The following is a 15,060-nucleotide window of genomic DNA, read 5'->3' as shown; positions in this document are numbered from 1 at the left end:
GCTTATTACTCAATGATTTCTGAAAATCTTTTTAATTTGGAGCTCTGTAATACATTCATAGTGCCATGACACGTTTAAAAAATAGTCATCCTTAAAAATACTAGAATGTTCTTTGAAAATCTATTACATATATTCTTTTAAGCTACTCTGATCTAAAGAAAGAATTAAAGTTTATGGAAAGGGAAAATGAACATTAAAAAGTTTATTTCTAGCCCTGAAAGAACAAAATTATTGAACAAGGTCATCAAATACAGCAGTTAATGTCAATGTAACAATTAAATAATTGAATGGGATTAAATTAAAAATAAGTCAATATAAAATTTGAAGACAAAACAGAAAACAAGTTACTTTCACTTAATTCCATTTCTAGCTACAAAAAACCCAAAAAACCCCCACAAGACATTCCTACCAAAGATGTTCAGTTTCAAAGTTAATTCTGCTTAACACAGAATGAAAGTATGCTTGACAAAGTTATCATACATTTTTTCTTTCCATTTGGCAACATTCTAGAATTGTGAGAAAGACTTCAGTTCTCTCAAGGCCAGGCTGGTGCTCAGTTCTCCTCTGTAATCCTCACAGTATTTACCACGGTGTCTTTGTCAGTGTGGTCAATAAATGTGTTAGTGAGAAATAAAATCCGTGTGTGTATTTTCTTTTTCCCTTTCTTACACATACTCATACACCTGTGGGGAAAAACTGATTTTAACTGTTTCTCTATTGTGGGAGCAATTGAGACACGGAAGACAATCTGCTTTTTATATTACTATGAATTTCACTATAAAAAACCTCAAAGAAGTTTAACCAGGACTTCAGCTATATTCTATGATGATTTTAGACATTTCACTTGATATGAATCTCAGTATGTTTTAAAATTTTTAAACTAAAAAAACTAATGCAAAATTTGTAAGCACCCATTTTGTTCTAATTAGAGTTACTGCCTGATCAGATCTAGAATTACTCCAAAGTAGAATACAGTATATATAAACAAATATGCATTTATGTGAGCCCTACAAAGAAATACTCATAGGTAGTTTCAAATTGCTCATTAAAGGCACAGGGTCATTTAGGACTGTGGTAACTAGACACATCTTGAGCAGCTTAGTATTTATATATTGAGGGAAAGAGAATTTATGTTACGTGCCAGGCACTCAACACATAAAGACAGAGTTGTGTTAGCCTTCGTTTCTGATGCCAGCACAATCACTCTACTTGTTTTTTACTATTCTAGGTAGGATAAAATATTCAATATTTTCATGGTTTCCCAGATTTAACTGTCCCTAAAAGCAGCAAAAGGAACAGGAGGAAAAGGAAACTTTTAGACTGCCAGAGAGTCTGAAATATAATAAATACTATAGTAATATTGTCTTAACAACAAAAGAAGACTACTAAGGTAATTTTTAGATTTAAATGAGAATTTTCATTCTAAAGTAATGACAAAAAGGGTAAATACGAAAGGAAGTTATTAAGAAAAAACCGTGAATCTTGATTCAGATATAATTTTTCTTGCAACAAGATGTGAACATTTTAATTTAAAATTAATAAATCACAATTCTGTATTGCTTTTAAGATTAAGATTATTCAAAAATGACACAGTTCAGAATTAACCAAAGTATATTTCTATTACAAGTTAGTTTATCCGAGTAAGTAAAGAATAAACCACAGTGTAGCTCCCTTAACCTAGGAGTCAGGTTTTAATGACAAAGTCCGTTGCCAGCAATGGACATGCAGGTAACCATTAGAGAAGTTGTAAATACAAACCCAAACTGCTTTTATAAACTGAAGAGATCTTTGTTGAGTCACAGGCAAAAAAACGGGGTACTGTCACTGCATCCAATTAACATGGTCTTTATGACTGATGTATAGAAGTGCCTTCCAGAGGGGTCACGAGGATCACAGTTTGTGTCATTTAGTTGGTTTTCTATTTCACTGGTAGCATCTTCTTTATTATAATCCATCCAGACAACTATTTACAAAGAATGTCCAAATCTGGAACTCAAGAGACACTGTAGCTTTCCACCAGATAAACCAGCTTTTTCTGTAATTTAGTAATAGCTATAGAAGGCCAATATAATCCAGAGAAAAATAAAATCAACAATCAAACTGAAAACAGAGACCATTAAGTGCTTTAGATACAAATTCCATGAATTATTTTACTTGTTTTTGTGTAACCTTCCAACATTACATTACCAATTAAAGAAAAAAAAAACAACCACCACCAGCCATTTCTATCCTTATACCTACCTATACCTTAACAGAAATATGGTGGGAATGATAGGAAATAAAACTCTATCAGTTCTCCTAATGCACTTCAAAACATCAGAATTATTTTTATTCACAATTCGTACTATTGCAGGATGGCAAGTAGGTGTGAAGTCAATTATGAGTGAATGGTGGGAATAAAGAGCCAGAACCAAACCACAGATTCTTCTTTCACGTGGCTCTCGCCATGTCAGAAGGGAAATGCTGCCTTCAAAAGCCACACAACTGAAATGGCCAGCGAGGGCGAGGACAGGAGAGGGAGGGAGGTGATGGGCGCTCTAACAATTAGTGCTACAGGCCACAGACCTTTCTAATCTTTAAAATAAAAACAGCGTTGCTATTAACAAGCACATGTCACTATCCCTTCTTTCTCCAGTTCTTTACATGAATATTATTTACTTATTTGAAAAAAATCAAAAGTAACTCAACATCTCAAATGACCCATGAATTTACCAAGAAGTACTTTGTCACTTAAGTTCTCATAGACAGTAGAATGCTGATAATGGGTTGGGAACAATGTTTATCACAAATCTCTACAGTTTACTGGTCAGAAGCTGCATCTCTAAGTAACTAACATTTCTCTTCCATGAATATAATCTTATCTAATTATTTTAGAGCTCACCAAGGTTCAAGTCTCTCACTTTGTCTCTGTTAACTCCAAATATTTTTCACCTTTAAATGGAAAAAAATAGTGAAGTTTTAAAATTTAAAATTCAATGGTTATTATATTATTTGCCTAGGGAAGGGAGAGGGAGGAGGAGGGTGAGAGAGGGTTAATTAAAAAACAAACAAACTAGCTAAACTTACAACATATACAGAAACTTATTTCCAAAATGAAGGGGGAAAAAAGAGGGAAGAGGAAAGTAGCGGATCAAAGTCCTAAAGCAAAGTCTGAGGACACAGGAAGGGGAAAAAAAAAACAAAACCTCTAAGAATGTATAGTGAATGGGATTCTTTTTTTTGTTTCAATGATTTAGTTATAAATATAGATTATTAGTCTTCTCTCTATACATGTAACAAATGCCAAATAACTCACTACCATGAAATTTCTAAAATTGACTCTTTCACATTTGCTAAAAACAGGTAAAAATCACATACTTTTCTTCCCTTCAGCTCAAATTCTAAACTGAAATATTACATGTAACAATAGCTGGTTGTAACTTCTATACAAAGTTAAACCATACTGAGTTCCTTTGCCAATATAAGGAGCTACATAATTTCCATCACACTTGCCTCCAATTTAGGCATAAGAAACACTTCTCAAAGCAATTCAAAAGGAGAGTCAAGGAAAAAGAAAGCTATGAAGAAGAGAGAGAAGAAGACTAGCAGATAAAACAAATACTCTGAAAAACTCAAATCTGCCATTCAAGTATTGAAAACAGCCCAAAAGGGACAATGAATGGGATCTATTATAATGATATCAGAAAAATAAAATGCAAATCTCAAGCATGATAAATGGCCCTGACGGGCTTTCTGCACAAAGACGTAAGGCTAGTGATTCAGTCCACAATTCCTTTTGGACCCTAAAGTTGTCATTTTGTTTTGCAATTTTTTCTTGGTTGTCTTCAGGAAGTAGTAGTTTATTTTTTTTTCTCCAGGTTATGCAGACCATTTCTTTAAACCCCCAAAGAATAATACTTTTCATATATTAAAAGACTTCTTTTAGAAAATGGAAAAAAGAATATGAGGCCACGGCAATGATGTTAACGGTTACTCTTCATTGCTTCTTTAGCTGCCATAATCAGTGGTGTCAAGCTGGATAATGGCTTGGCCAGTTTCAGGAAGGGATGCTGCCAGGAAGAGCAGGAAAAAATAAATGTGTAAATATCACAAGTTTAGAAGCCAAATATTTTTTTCTAGTAAGCCCTAAAGACTACTTTATAGATCATAATTCACTTAACAAATATTTCAACACCTATATAAAAATCAACAAAATCAATATATCACTTTTATGGTTGAAAGTGTATTCTTTTTAGTTCTTCCAGTACTACAAAAACTCAGTTAAATGATTCAGATACCCATGACGGCAATGAACTGGTGTGAGAACTGGAAATACGTAAAAACTCGTATTCTTATTCCAATGTTATGGATATTTTATTCCCAGCAGATAAAATCCGAAAATGCAGCAGCTGCCACGCTGCTGATGATGAAAGAACAGTGAAATATACTTATTAACCCTATGAAAACTTTCTGCTGGCTATTCAAATAAGTCAACTTTCCCCCCAAATAGTATTCTTTCCAAACTCACCTGTAACAATTCTCTGGCTGAACCTCTTTTCTCCACATCCATCTCCAAACATCGATTTAAGAAATCCCGAAATATTGGGGAAAGCTTCTCTGGATTCTGAAGTTCTGGGGTTCCATTAGTTGCTATCAGGTACAAGGCCTAAAAACACAAGAATAATTTTGACAAACTTGAGACAGTTCAACAAAGTGAGAGAGTACTTTAAAAGTTACTTAAAGACAACGGCATACACACTAAAGTAAGGTTCTTATTTCTACCCATTTTGGTTAAATATTTTAAACTTTATATTTAGATGTTATATTTCCCTGACTTCTTTTTCAAAATTATCTTCACCCTTTTCTCTTTTTGGATTACAAATACACACTGGCAAAAAAAAAACTACTATAATACATAAGGGTATAAAGAAAAATGACCACAATTTCACAATTAACAAATAGTATCTCATTTATCTTTAAGATTTTTTCCCCAAGTTATACAACATTTTAAAACAATGAGATTTGTTGAAACCTTTTCTAAAAAATTTTAAACTAGCTACATCTAAATAACTACAGAGAAACAAATGGAACACATAGGATTTTTAAGGCAGTGAAAATACTCTTTAAGATACTTTAATAAAGGACACACTATTTGTTCAAATCCACAGGATATATGAATGACATCAAGAGTGAACCCTAATATAAATTATGGAATCCGTAAGATAATGATGTGTGAATTTTAGGCCATTCTGTCAGGTCTGTAGTGCTATCTCATTTTTGTTTTAATTCTTTGAAAGTGAAAGTAAAGTCACTCAGTCGTGTCAGACTCTTTGTGACCCCACGGACTGTAGCCTACCACACTTCTCTGTCCATGGGATTTTCCAGGCAAGAGTACTGGAGTGGGTTGCCATTTCCTTCCCCAGAGGATCTTCCAAACCCAGGGATGGAACCTGGGTCTCCTACATTGTAGGCAGACGCTTTACCATCTGAGCCACCAGGGAAGTCACATTTAATTCATTAGCAACTCACTAATGATATGATGTTGAACATCTTTTTACGCGCCTTGTTTGCCACCTGTGGATCTTCTTTGATGAGCTGTCTGTTCAAATCTTTCACTATTTTTACAGTAGGATGTTTTCCTTGTTGAATTCTAAGAGTTGTTTGTACGTTTTGGATAACACTCTTTTTATCAGATATGCATTTTAGAAATATTAGGAAATATTTTCAGTATTTGCGACTGGTCATTTCATTCTCTTAATAATGTCTTTCTCAGAGAAGATTATTCCAATTTTTATGAAGTTCAATTTATTATTTCATGGATCATACTTTGGATAAAGTATCAACTCAAGGTCACCTAGATATTCTACTGAATTATTTAAAGATTCTGCTGTATTACCAAAATGCCATCAAAAAAAGGATATCAGTTGACACAAATCATCCATATATGAGTGCATCCATTTCCTTGTTACCTAAGTTCACTTCTCTTTACATGACATTTCCTTCCAAATTTTCATTTAAAAATTTCATTCTAAGAAATAATCTCTGAGCTAGCAGTTATTTTTCAAGTTAAGATCATAACAGTTATGAGCCTCGACACTTTCATCAAAAAGGATTAAGAGGGAAGCCCACACCTATGGTTGATTCATGTTGCTGTTTGACAGAAAATAATGAAATTCTGAAAAGCAATTATCCTTCAACTAAAAGAATAAATAAATTGAAAAAAAAAAAAAAGCAGTTGCATTAGGTACGTCTCCTTTCCAAATACTTAGTAACCTTTTCTCCATTTTAGGATAAATCTTATTACAGTCCTTATCTTCATTCATATTAGTGATTATAAGCAGCCCAGGTCTCCCAGTCATTCCTCAGTTTCTCCATACTAATACCCATTTGGTTCAGTATATTCCCCTTTCTGGGTCAAATTTTTTCATACAGTTCTCCCTGTCCCCCCGCCACAACCCCAGATACTTTTCTTATTGAGGCCTGGCTCTTCCAGGACTGGGCCTCACCCACAGTGCTCTCCACACCTCTGTACTTACACATCTGAGCCTGGAGACCAGTGTTCCTTTGGCTACTCACTGCCTCTTTGAGCTCTCTCCCTCCTACTCTGTAATTTCTGGGCTTTCAAATTCATATCTACTTTTCCTTGTTTTAAACATCTCCCAAACACTGTTACACTATTATTATCTCTAACATGACTAATATTCATGGCAATTTCAGTATACAAAGATGCTTGTTACGGTTCCCTGATGTCTTCTTTGATGTTCTTGTCCGTTCGCCCGCCTCAGCCACACACATCCCATGGTCACATGCTATGCCATCAGTACCAGTAACTGCAACTATTAAATCTCAATTGTACTCTACCTCCTAGCTTTCTCACTCCTAGTTCCCCAATGCCAGTAATTCTGACTCCAAAGGACTTAAATTCCCATTCATTTTCCAGTGTCTATCATCCCTTTCACACGATCACTTCTTTGGCCTTCTCATACTTCATAGTATTCACTTGGCTAAACATGGTTAAAATTCTGCCTACATCTTGCCTATACCTTTGCAGCTAAATATGGGGGAGGAAAAAGATATACCCCTGCTACTAGCATCACTAACCTCACAGGGGGCCTTAGGGCTTCCAGCATTCACACTAGATATCCCTGTCTCACTCACTCTCCCACTCTGCTGTCTCTGTTCCAAGACACCATACATTACATTCAGTTGTCATATGTCCTAAGGCTCCTCCTCACTACAGCAATGCCTCAGACTTTCTTTTTGACAACTCTGATAGTCTGGAGGAGTACTGGTCAGGTTTTATATTGTATGATGCCTCTCTACTGGAATTTTTCTTTTTCTCTCAGGAAAACAGTGCCATTTGCATGACATCATATCAAAGGTGTATACTATCAGCATGATTTACCACTGATGATACGGAGTTAATCTAAGCCTGGTTTAGGTAATGTTTGTTAGTTTTCTCCACTGGAACGTTATTCCTTTCTCCCCCTTTTCAAACTGTGCTCCTTGGAAGGAAATTCTCTGTTTGCAGCCTACACTTAAGGAAAGGGGAGTTGGGCTCCATCTCCTTTGAGATGGAATATCTACGTACTTTATTTGGAATTCTTCTGAATGGGAGATTTGTCTCTTCTGCCTTATTTAATCACTTTTGTCGTTTTACATACACAGGCTCTTTCCTCCTGTCACTGTTATATTTAAACAGTTTTATTTTTTTAAGATACTTAGATAAGAAAAATACTGTCCGTATCTATCAATACAGTTACTATTTCTCATGCTCTTCATTTCTTTGTGTGGAGCCACATTATCTTCTTTCTGCTTAAAAGACTTCCTTTACTATTTCTTGTAGTATAGATCCACTAGTGATAAATTCTTTCAAACTTCTGTATGTCTGAGAAAACTTTTACCTTAGTTTTTACAAGATTATTGGCTGCAGATTTCTTGGTTGACTGGGTTTTTTGTTTTAAAACTTTGTAACTTATATCAAACACATATGAGAACACCTAAAGTTGTCTCACAGCTCACTGATACTGTTTCATTTTTTAAGAAGTTCATTTCAGTCCTTATTTTTCATATTAAGTTTATTATTATATCTATGATCATTAAATCACTAATCTACATTATATTATCTGCCATTAATACAATCTCAAACTCTCTAGTTACTACCTAAAAGTCAGATTTGAATTAAAAAAAAAAACAACTTTCAAATGTCTTACTTAACTCTTTTAACATCTGGAATGCAACTATTAAAATTATTTTAATGACCTTGTACATGAATTATTTTATCTGTGTCAGTTCTGGGATGGTTTCAATAGACTGGTTTCCCCCCTCATTATGGGTTGTATTTTTCTGCTTTTTAAAACTGCATGGTATACTGTGACTTGATTATTTCGGTGCCTACTGCTTTTGAACTGTGCTGCTGGAGAAGACTCTTGAGAGTCCCCTGCATAGCAAGGAGATCAAACCAGTCAATCCTAAAGGAAATCAACCCTGAATATTCACTGGAAGGCCTGATGCTGAAGCTGAAACTCCAATATTTTGGCTACCTGATGTGAAGAGCCAATTCATTAAAAAGACCTTGATGCTAGAAAAGATTGAGGGCAGGAGGAGAAGGGGATGACAGAGGACGAGATGGTTGGATGGTATCACTGACTCAATGGACATGAATTTGAGCAAATTCCAGGAGATGGTGAAGTACAGGGAAGTCTGATATGCTGCAGTCCATGGGGCTGCAAAGAGTTGGACATGACTGAGTGACTGAATAACAACCAATTAACTTATAAATATAGATGTAGCACTTCCAAAAAAAGTTGATAAGTTGAATATATCCTAAAAAACTAGGATCAATGCTTAACTATGCAGCGCCTCAGGAGGCAAGCCATATCTATTCTATTTTTTTTTGTTTTTACTTTATTTTAATTTACAATACTGTATTGGTTTTGCCATACATTGACATGAGAGCCATATCTATTCTATTCTCTGTCTATGCCCATTAGACCCGGTGACCTGATCTCAGAGTTTTAAAACATTCTACAGCTAACAATTTTATATTTCTATCCTAGATCCCAGACTTCCACATTCAACAGCCTATTCAATATATCCACATGGACACTTGGATATCTTAATAGGTACCTCAAACCTAACATGTCCAAAACAAGTTAAAAATGTTACTTCCTGATCTGGTACCGGCCACCTCCACTTCTCTTCTCTACCTGCAGTCTTCTTCATTTCAGCCAAGGAGAACCTCAGTTTCATCACTCCAATTGCTTAGGCCAAACTCCTAGGGGCATCTCTCCCTCTCTGTTATGTAGGCTCTCCTTTCAAAATACATTCAGAATCCAACTACTTTTTCCAGCCTCCCCCAACACCATTCAGGTCTCAGCTATCATCATTTCTTGCCTGGATCACTGCATCAGCCTCCTAACTGGTCTTCCTGCTTCTGCCCTTGCCTCTCTTGAAAACCTCTTCTCAACAAAGTAATCCCATCAAAATCTAAGAGTGATCCTGTTAAAACAGAAGGAAGATCACTTTCACCTCTCTATTCAATATTCTCCAACAGTCTCCTCGTCTTACTTGTGCAGAAGCCAAATACTTACAAAGGCCTATGGTACCACAGTTGGCTTCATGTCTTAACTGATCCCCCTTTTTTCTCCTGCTGTGTACTCAACTGCAGGCTAGCTATGCTGGAATCCTTATGGATCTTTGAATACATAAGAAATGCTCCTGCTTAGGGTCTTTACACATGATGGAAATGTTCTTCCCTTAAGTAACTGAGTATCACTCTCTTATTTCCTTTGTTCAAATGTTACCTCAGTGAAGCCTCCCTAACCACTCTTTGGATATTGGACACTTGACTCTCTGCCTACCGGCCCCAGTACTTAAGGGTCCCTCATTTAACATATTACATATTATTTCTATTTTAAAAATTGTCTTTCTCCTCCTTCTATAGTGGCAGAAGTTCTTGTTGCTTCTTTAAGCCTGTACCTTGCATAGCACCTTATTGATCTGAGTGTCTTGAGCAAGTACTCAAATCAGTGTTTGCCAAACATATGAATGAACCAGTTTGGCAGTTTTAAAAACTGTTCTGCAGCATTTTAAAATTAATCACTTCTATATAAGTACTTTAATTGCTCAGTTGAACTGGAATCTCTGCTAGAGGATGAAAAGCAATAGGAAAATGAGCATCAAAATCCAACACAATCCCGACAGAGCACCTTCTGCATATACCCATTATACTGGCCTCTGTAGCTCATTTTACAGCATGTCCAACTTCTTTGGAGAAAAAATTTTTATATTTCTGGCAGTAAGTCTGTAGTCATATATGGCAATTTAAAACTTTAAAATAATTACTTCACTGAGATGTAATTCACATCACCCTTTTAAAATGTACAATTTAAGGTCTTTAGTATATTTGCAAGACTATGCAGCTATCACTAATGTCTAACTGCAGTATATTTTTATCCTTCCAAAAAGAACACTCACATGTATTACATTTCTTCCTCTCTTCAGTAGCTGCAAACCACTAATCTCTTGTCTCTATGGCTGTGCCTGTTCCAGAGCCTTCATAGTCGGCTGATCCTCATTATTTGAGGATTCCATAGAGGTGAATTTACCTGTTCACTATAATTAATCTGTAACCTCCAAATCAATATGCTCAGTGCTTCTGTGGTCATCTATAAAAATCTGCAGAGAGGTGAAAAGCAGCGTACTATTCAGCATTCCTAAGGACAAAAAGGCTATGACATGCCTTATGGAGAAAATGTACTGGTTTGATAAGCCAAATTCAAGCATGAGTTACAGTGGCTCTAAGTCCAACATGACTGAATCATCAATATATATTAAAGTGTATTTAAACAGAAATAGATATAAAGCAAGGTGAGGTACTGATCAGTTAACAAAAATATGACTTCCTCTAGAAGCAATGGTTCAGTATTTGTTAATTCAGTGTTTGCTGTGTTATAGAACCTAACTACCCTACCACAAATGAGGAATCAATCAACTGTAAAGGGAATCCGACAATATGTAATTTTTTATGCCTGACTTCTTTCACTTATCATAATGCCTTCAAGGTTCAATGCTGCATGTATCTGTACATCTTTCCCTTTATTAAGGCTAAATAACATTCCACTGTATGGATATACTGCTGCTGCTAAGTCGCTTCAGTCATGTCTGACTCTGTGTGACCCCATAGATGGCAGCCCACCAGGCTCCCCCATCGCAGGGATTCTCTAGGCAAGAATACTGGAGTGGGTTACCATTTCCTTCTCCAAAGCATGAAAGTGAAAAGTCAAAGTGAAGTCGCTCAGTCGTGTCCAACTCTTAGCGACCCCATGGACTGCAGCCTACCAGGCTCCTCCAACCATGGGATTTTCCAACCCAAATCTCTGTTACCTGATGAGTGAATAAACAAAAGTAGTATATATATATGCTGGAATCCTTAAGGATATACTATATCCTTAAGGATTCTTGTATATATATATGGATATACTACCTTTATTTATTCACTCATCAGGTGACAGACATTTGGGTTGTTTCTACCTTTTGGCTATTATGAATAATGCTGCTATGAACATTTGTGGACAAGTTCTTGGGTGAATATGTACTTTTAATTCTCTTGGTTATTTACCTAGCAGAGGAACTGCCAAGTTACATGGTAACTCAATGTCAATTTTTAAAGAAACTGTCAAACTGTTTTCCAAAGTGCTATACCATTTTACATTCCCACTAGCAATGCACGAGGGTTCCAGTTTCTCCAGATTCTCACCAATATTTATCATTTTCTGCCTTTTTTATTACAGTCATTCTAGTAGGCATGAAGTGATTTTATAGAGGTTCTGATTTGCATTTTCTTAATAACTACTGATATATGGTAATGTAAAAGAAGGAAGGAAAAAGGGGAGGGAGGGAGGGTAGGAGAAGAAGAAGGGAGAAAGGGAGGAAGGAAAGGAAGGGAAAAAGAGAGAAAGAAGGAAAGCTGGAACTCTACCTCAGCTGCTGGAACATGAAACCGTTTAAAGTCTACTGACTTCATCTGTTTCTGGGGACCCTCACTCTTTTGTCTGAATGTGGGCTTTAACACTGCCATCTACCCAGCCTCCTCACAGAAGGGATCCTGCTTTCCTCTTTGTACCTGGGGGTACAAAGACCAAAGTTCAAAGTCAATAACCTGAAGCTTATATCTAGCGTCTCTTAATTCTACAGAAAACTGAGCAAATTCTTATTTATGTGCAAATTTAAGAAACAATACAGCTTATCAAAAAATTACAAACTCTTTAACCTAACACATTCGACTCAATAACTCAGAAGCAAATACTTTCTAGATATAGAGTGAGAGAAGAGACTGGGCTTTTGGGGTTGTTTTTTTGTTGTTTTTAATCAATTTTGTATCCTAAATCCTTGGCCAGTTTCTAGCACATGCAAGTTCTAAATTAATGATTTAAAGAAAATTATTTTCTGAAAGTAAGTTTAGTGTTTAACTGGTCTTACCCTCAAAGGATTTTCATTGAGGTATGGAGGCTCTCCTTCTACCATCTCAATAGCCATGATACCCAGAGACCAGATGTCTACTTTGGGGCCATAAGCTTTCCGTGTAACCACCTCTGGTGCCATCCAGTATGGCGTTCCAACCATGGTACTCCGCTTACTCTGTTCAGGGGTGATCTGGGCACAGAAACCAAAGTCAGCTACAAAACAAAAAAAATACAAAACATCGTGAGTTAATGGTGTTCATGGGTTGTCTTAGGAGTTTACTTTATATGACTTAATGAATTATACTTGAGTATTCAGTCTCTTAGTTTTTAAGAATGCATTAATAAAGTAAACCAGAATGGGCTTACAGATATTTTGATATTATACACTCTCACTTTTTAACTTTTACTTCCCAAAAAGAAGAAGGTAAATTACTAGGAAGGTTTTTATTCTAAACAATTAATTTTATCCTAAAACTTTTAATAAAGTTGAAAAAGATCTAAAAGAAAAAGTTACCAAAGCTGGACACCAAAACTGTGTCCACTGTCAATCAGGCAAAGGTCAGGAAGTGGACACTACTTTTGAAGAAAAAAAACAGAAGCTAGAATTAATAAGAAGCATATGAGTCAGTGAGAGAGTCTAGAAAAAGAACACATTTAACTGCAACTGTACCCACAAGGTCTTCACCAGCATTACTCTATTCCAACCACCTCATTTTATAACTGAGGAGCAGGATACCTAATTTAGAACCCAGCGTTAATTCAGTAGGAAAGTCAAGATAAGAATCTAGAACCGTTTCCTTCCTTCTACTGTTAAACTCATTCTATTCCACATGTAAATACTGTTAACATTTAGGACTGTCAATTTGGGACTTCTGTTATACATTTCCAAATATACAAAAAATATCTACAAACTGATTGGTTTATTTTACTTAAATATTTCACTTAGGATACTTTGTAAATTGCTTTTTAAAACTATTTTTAGAGATCATTCTGTATTACTATACTAACCTACCTTATTATTGTAACTATACAACTTTATAGAACATAAAAATACCATAATGTATTTAACCATTTCTGTACTGTTAGATTATTTCAGATATTGTTGGTTTTCTTCACAAGGTTGTAGAGAACGTTTTTGTACTTATTGCTGTGCATATGTTCAGCAGCTCTATAGCAGACAGTCTTAAGAAGGCAATTGTTAGGTCAAATCATAACATTTATCGCTAAAATGAGTGCTTATAAAACTGTTTCAAGTACCTCATAAGAAAAAACATACCACATTTTAACTTTATGATAGGTACATTTATTATTATGACTTCCATTTTACAAATGGGGAAACTGAGGAACACCAAGGTCATTCATCTAGTGAGTGGCAGAGCCAGGGTAAAATATTATTAAAAAAGGTCAAATTTAGTTTACCTGTATATCCACCCAAAATGTATGAGAATATCAATTTCTAGCTTTCCCACTAAAATTACAATTATTAACTATATATTTTGACCATCAAATAGAAACTAAATCCTCATTCTTGTAGTTGAATAATCTCTGAAGGATTTTTTTTTCCCCCCACTTTTTGGCTGGACTACAGAGCTTATGGGATCTTAGTTCCCCAGCCAGGGATTGAACTCACATCCCCTACATTGAAAGTGCAGAGTCTTAACCACTGGACCATCAGGGAAGGCCCTGAAGAATCTATTTTTAAAAAGAGATGTTGAAAAAGGAGCCAAATTCTCTAGGCAAACAGAAGAAATAGTTTTTGGTCGCCTAATCCAAGAAATGTCTTGCATTTTGCATAGTTGGAGAAACTTCAGTAGAAGTTCTTGAATCCTCCAGAAGGCATGGGTGGAACTGAGATTATAGCCAGCAGAGGAAGAGAGTTTTTTTTCCCCATGACTCTATCATGTCTGATACATGATAGAAAGGGGAAAAGGGTTTACAAACAATTTTCTTCCTAAAAGTGTCATCTCTGATGTCTGGGTCACACAGGCCTCTCCTAATTAGACCACCATCTACCAAATTCAAAGAAAGACGAACAGCATAATGAGAAAAATCTACCCCAACAGGTAGCAGAGACAAATCCAAGTTTACGTTTGGAAGAGAGCACCAACATTACAATAGTACCAGGCACTGCTCCTCAGTGTTTTACATTTTTGGTACTCAGAAGAATTCCCTGAGATAGGCACTACTATTTTCCTTATACAAATGAGGAAACAAACATAAACAGACTATATGATTTCACCCAAAATTATTCAGCAGAGAGTAGTAGATCCACTATTTAAACTCAAGCTGTCCAGCTGATGGTCCATATCTTTTTACTGCTAATCTCCCCGACTCCATGTATTGTCATAAAAATGTTAATAGCAGGAAAAGAGTTTTTACTTAAAAGGTGGAAAATTATAAGTAACATATAAATGTTATCTGTTCACTTGTTACTCACTAAGTTTAACAGATCCTTCCATGCCCAAAAGCACATTGTCACTTTTGATGTCTCTGTGGATCACTTGATTAGCATGTAAAAACTCCAATGCCTGTAAACACTGAACAGAAGAAAAACACCTATCAATGAAATAGTCCCTGAAAAGTCTAAGGGAAGTTCATATACACTACTTACCTG

At 35.7% G+C, this 15,060-nt stretch overlaps 1 protein-coding gene across 1 annotated transcript in view; it reads right to left on the bottom strand.

The window, feature by feature from the left end:
* Window positions 1-187: 187 nt before the first annotated feature.
* Window positions 188-15,060, bottom strand: part of PAK2 (p21 (RAC1) activated kinase 2) — an 83,031-nt gene continuing 68,158 nt past the window's right edge. The window contains exons 12-15 of the mRNA XM_069556870.1: window positions 14,884-14,983; window positions 12,463-12,659; window positions 4,508-4,645; window positions 188-4,049 (exon numbers count right to left, since the gene is read on the bottom strand). Coding sequence (XP_069412971.1) covers window positions 3,963-4,049; window positions 4,508-4,645; window positions 12,463-12,659; window positions 14,884-14,983 — 522 coding nt within the window. The 3' untranslated portion in view covers window positions 188-3,962. The remainder of the gene's footprint in view (window positions 4,050-4,507; window positions 4,646-12,462; window positions 12,660-14,883; window positions 14,984-15,060) is intronic.

The sequence above is a fragment of the Ovis canadensis genome, chromosome 1 (genome assembly GCF_042477335.2).
Source record: "Ovis canadensis isolate MfBH-ARS-UI-01 breed Bighorn chromosome 1, ARS-UI_OviCan_v2, whole genome shotgun sequence".
In the NCBI taxonomy this organism is placed as follows: domain Eukaryota; kingdom Metazoa; phylum Chordata; class Mammalia; order Artiodactyla; family Bovidae; genus Ovis; species Ovis canadensis.
The sequence above is the reverse complement of the archived record's forward strand: the minus strand, read 5'-3'. Positions and strand labels throughout refer to the sequence as shown.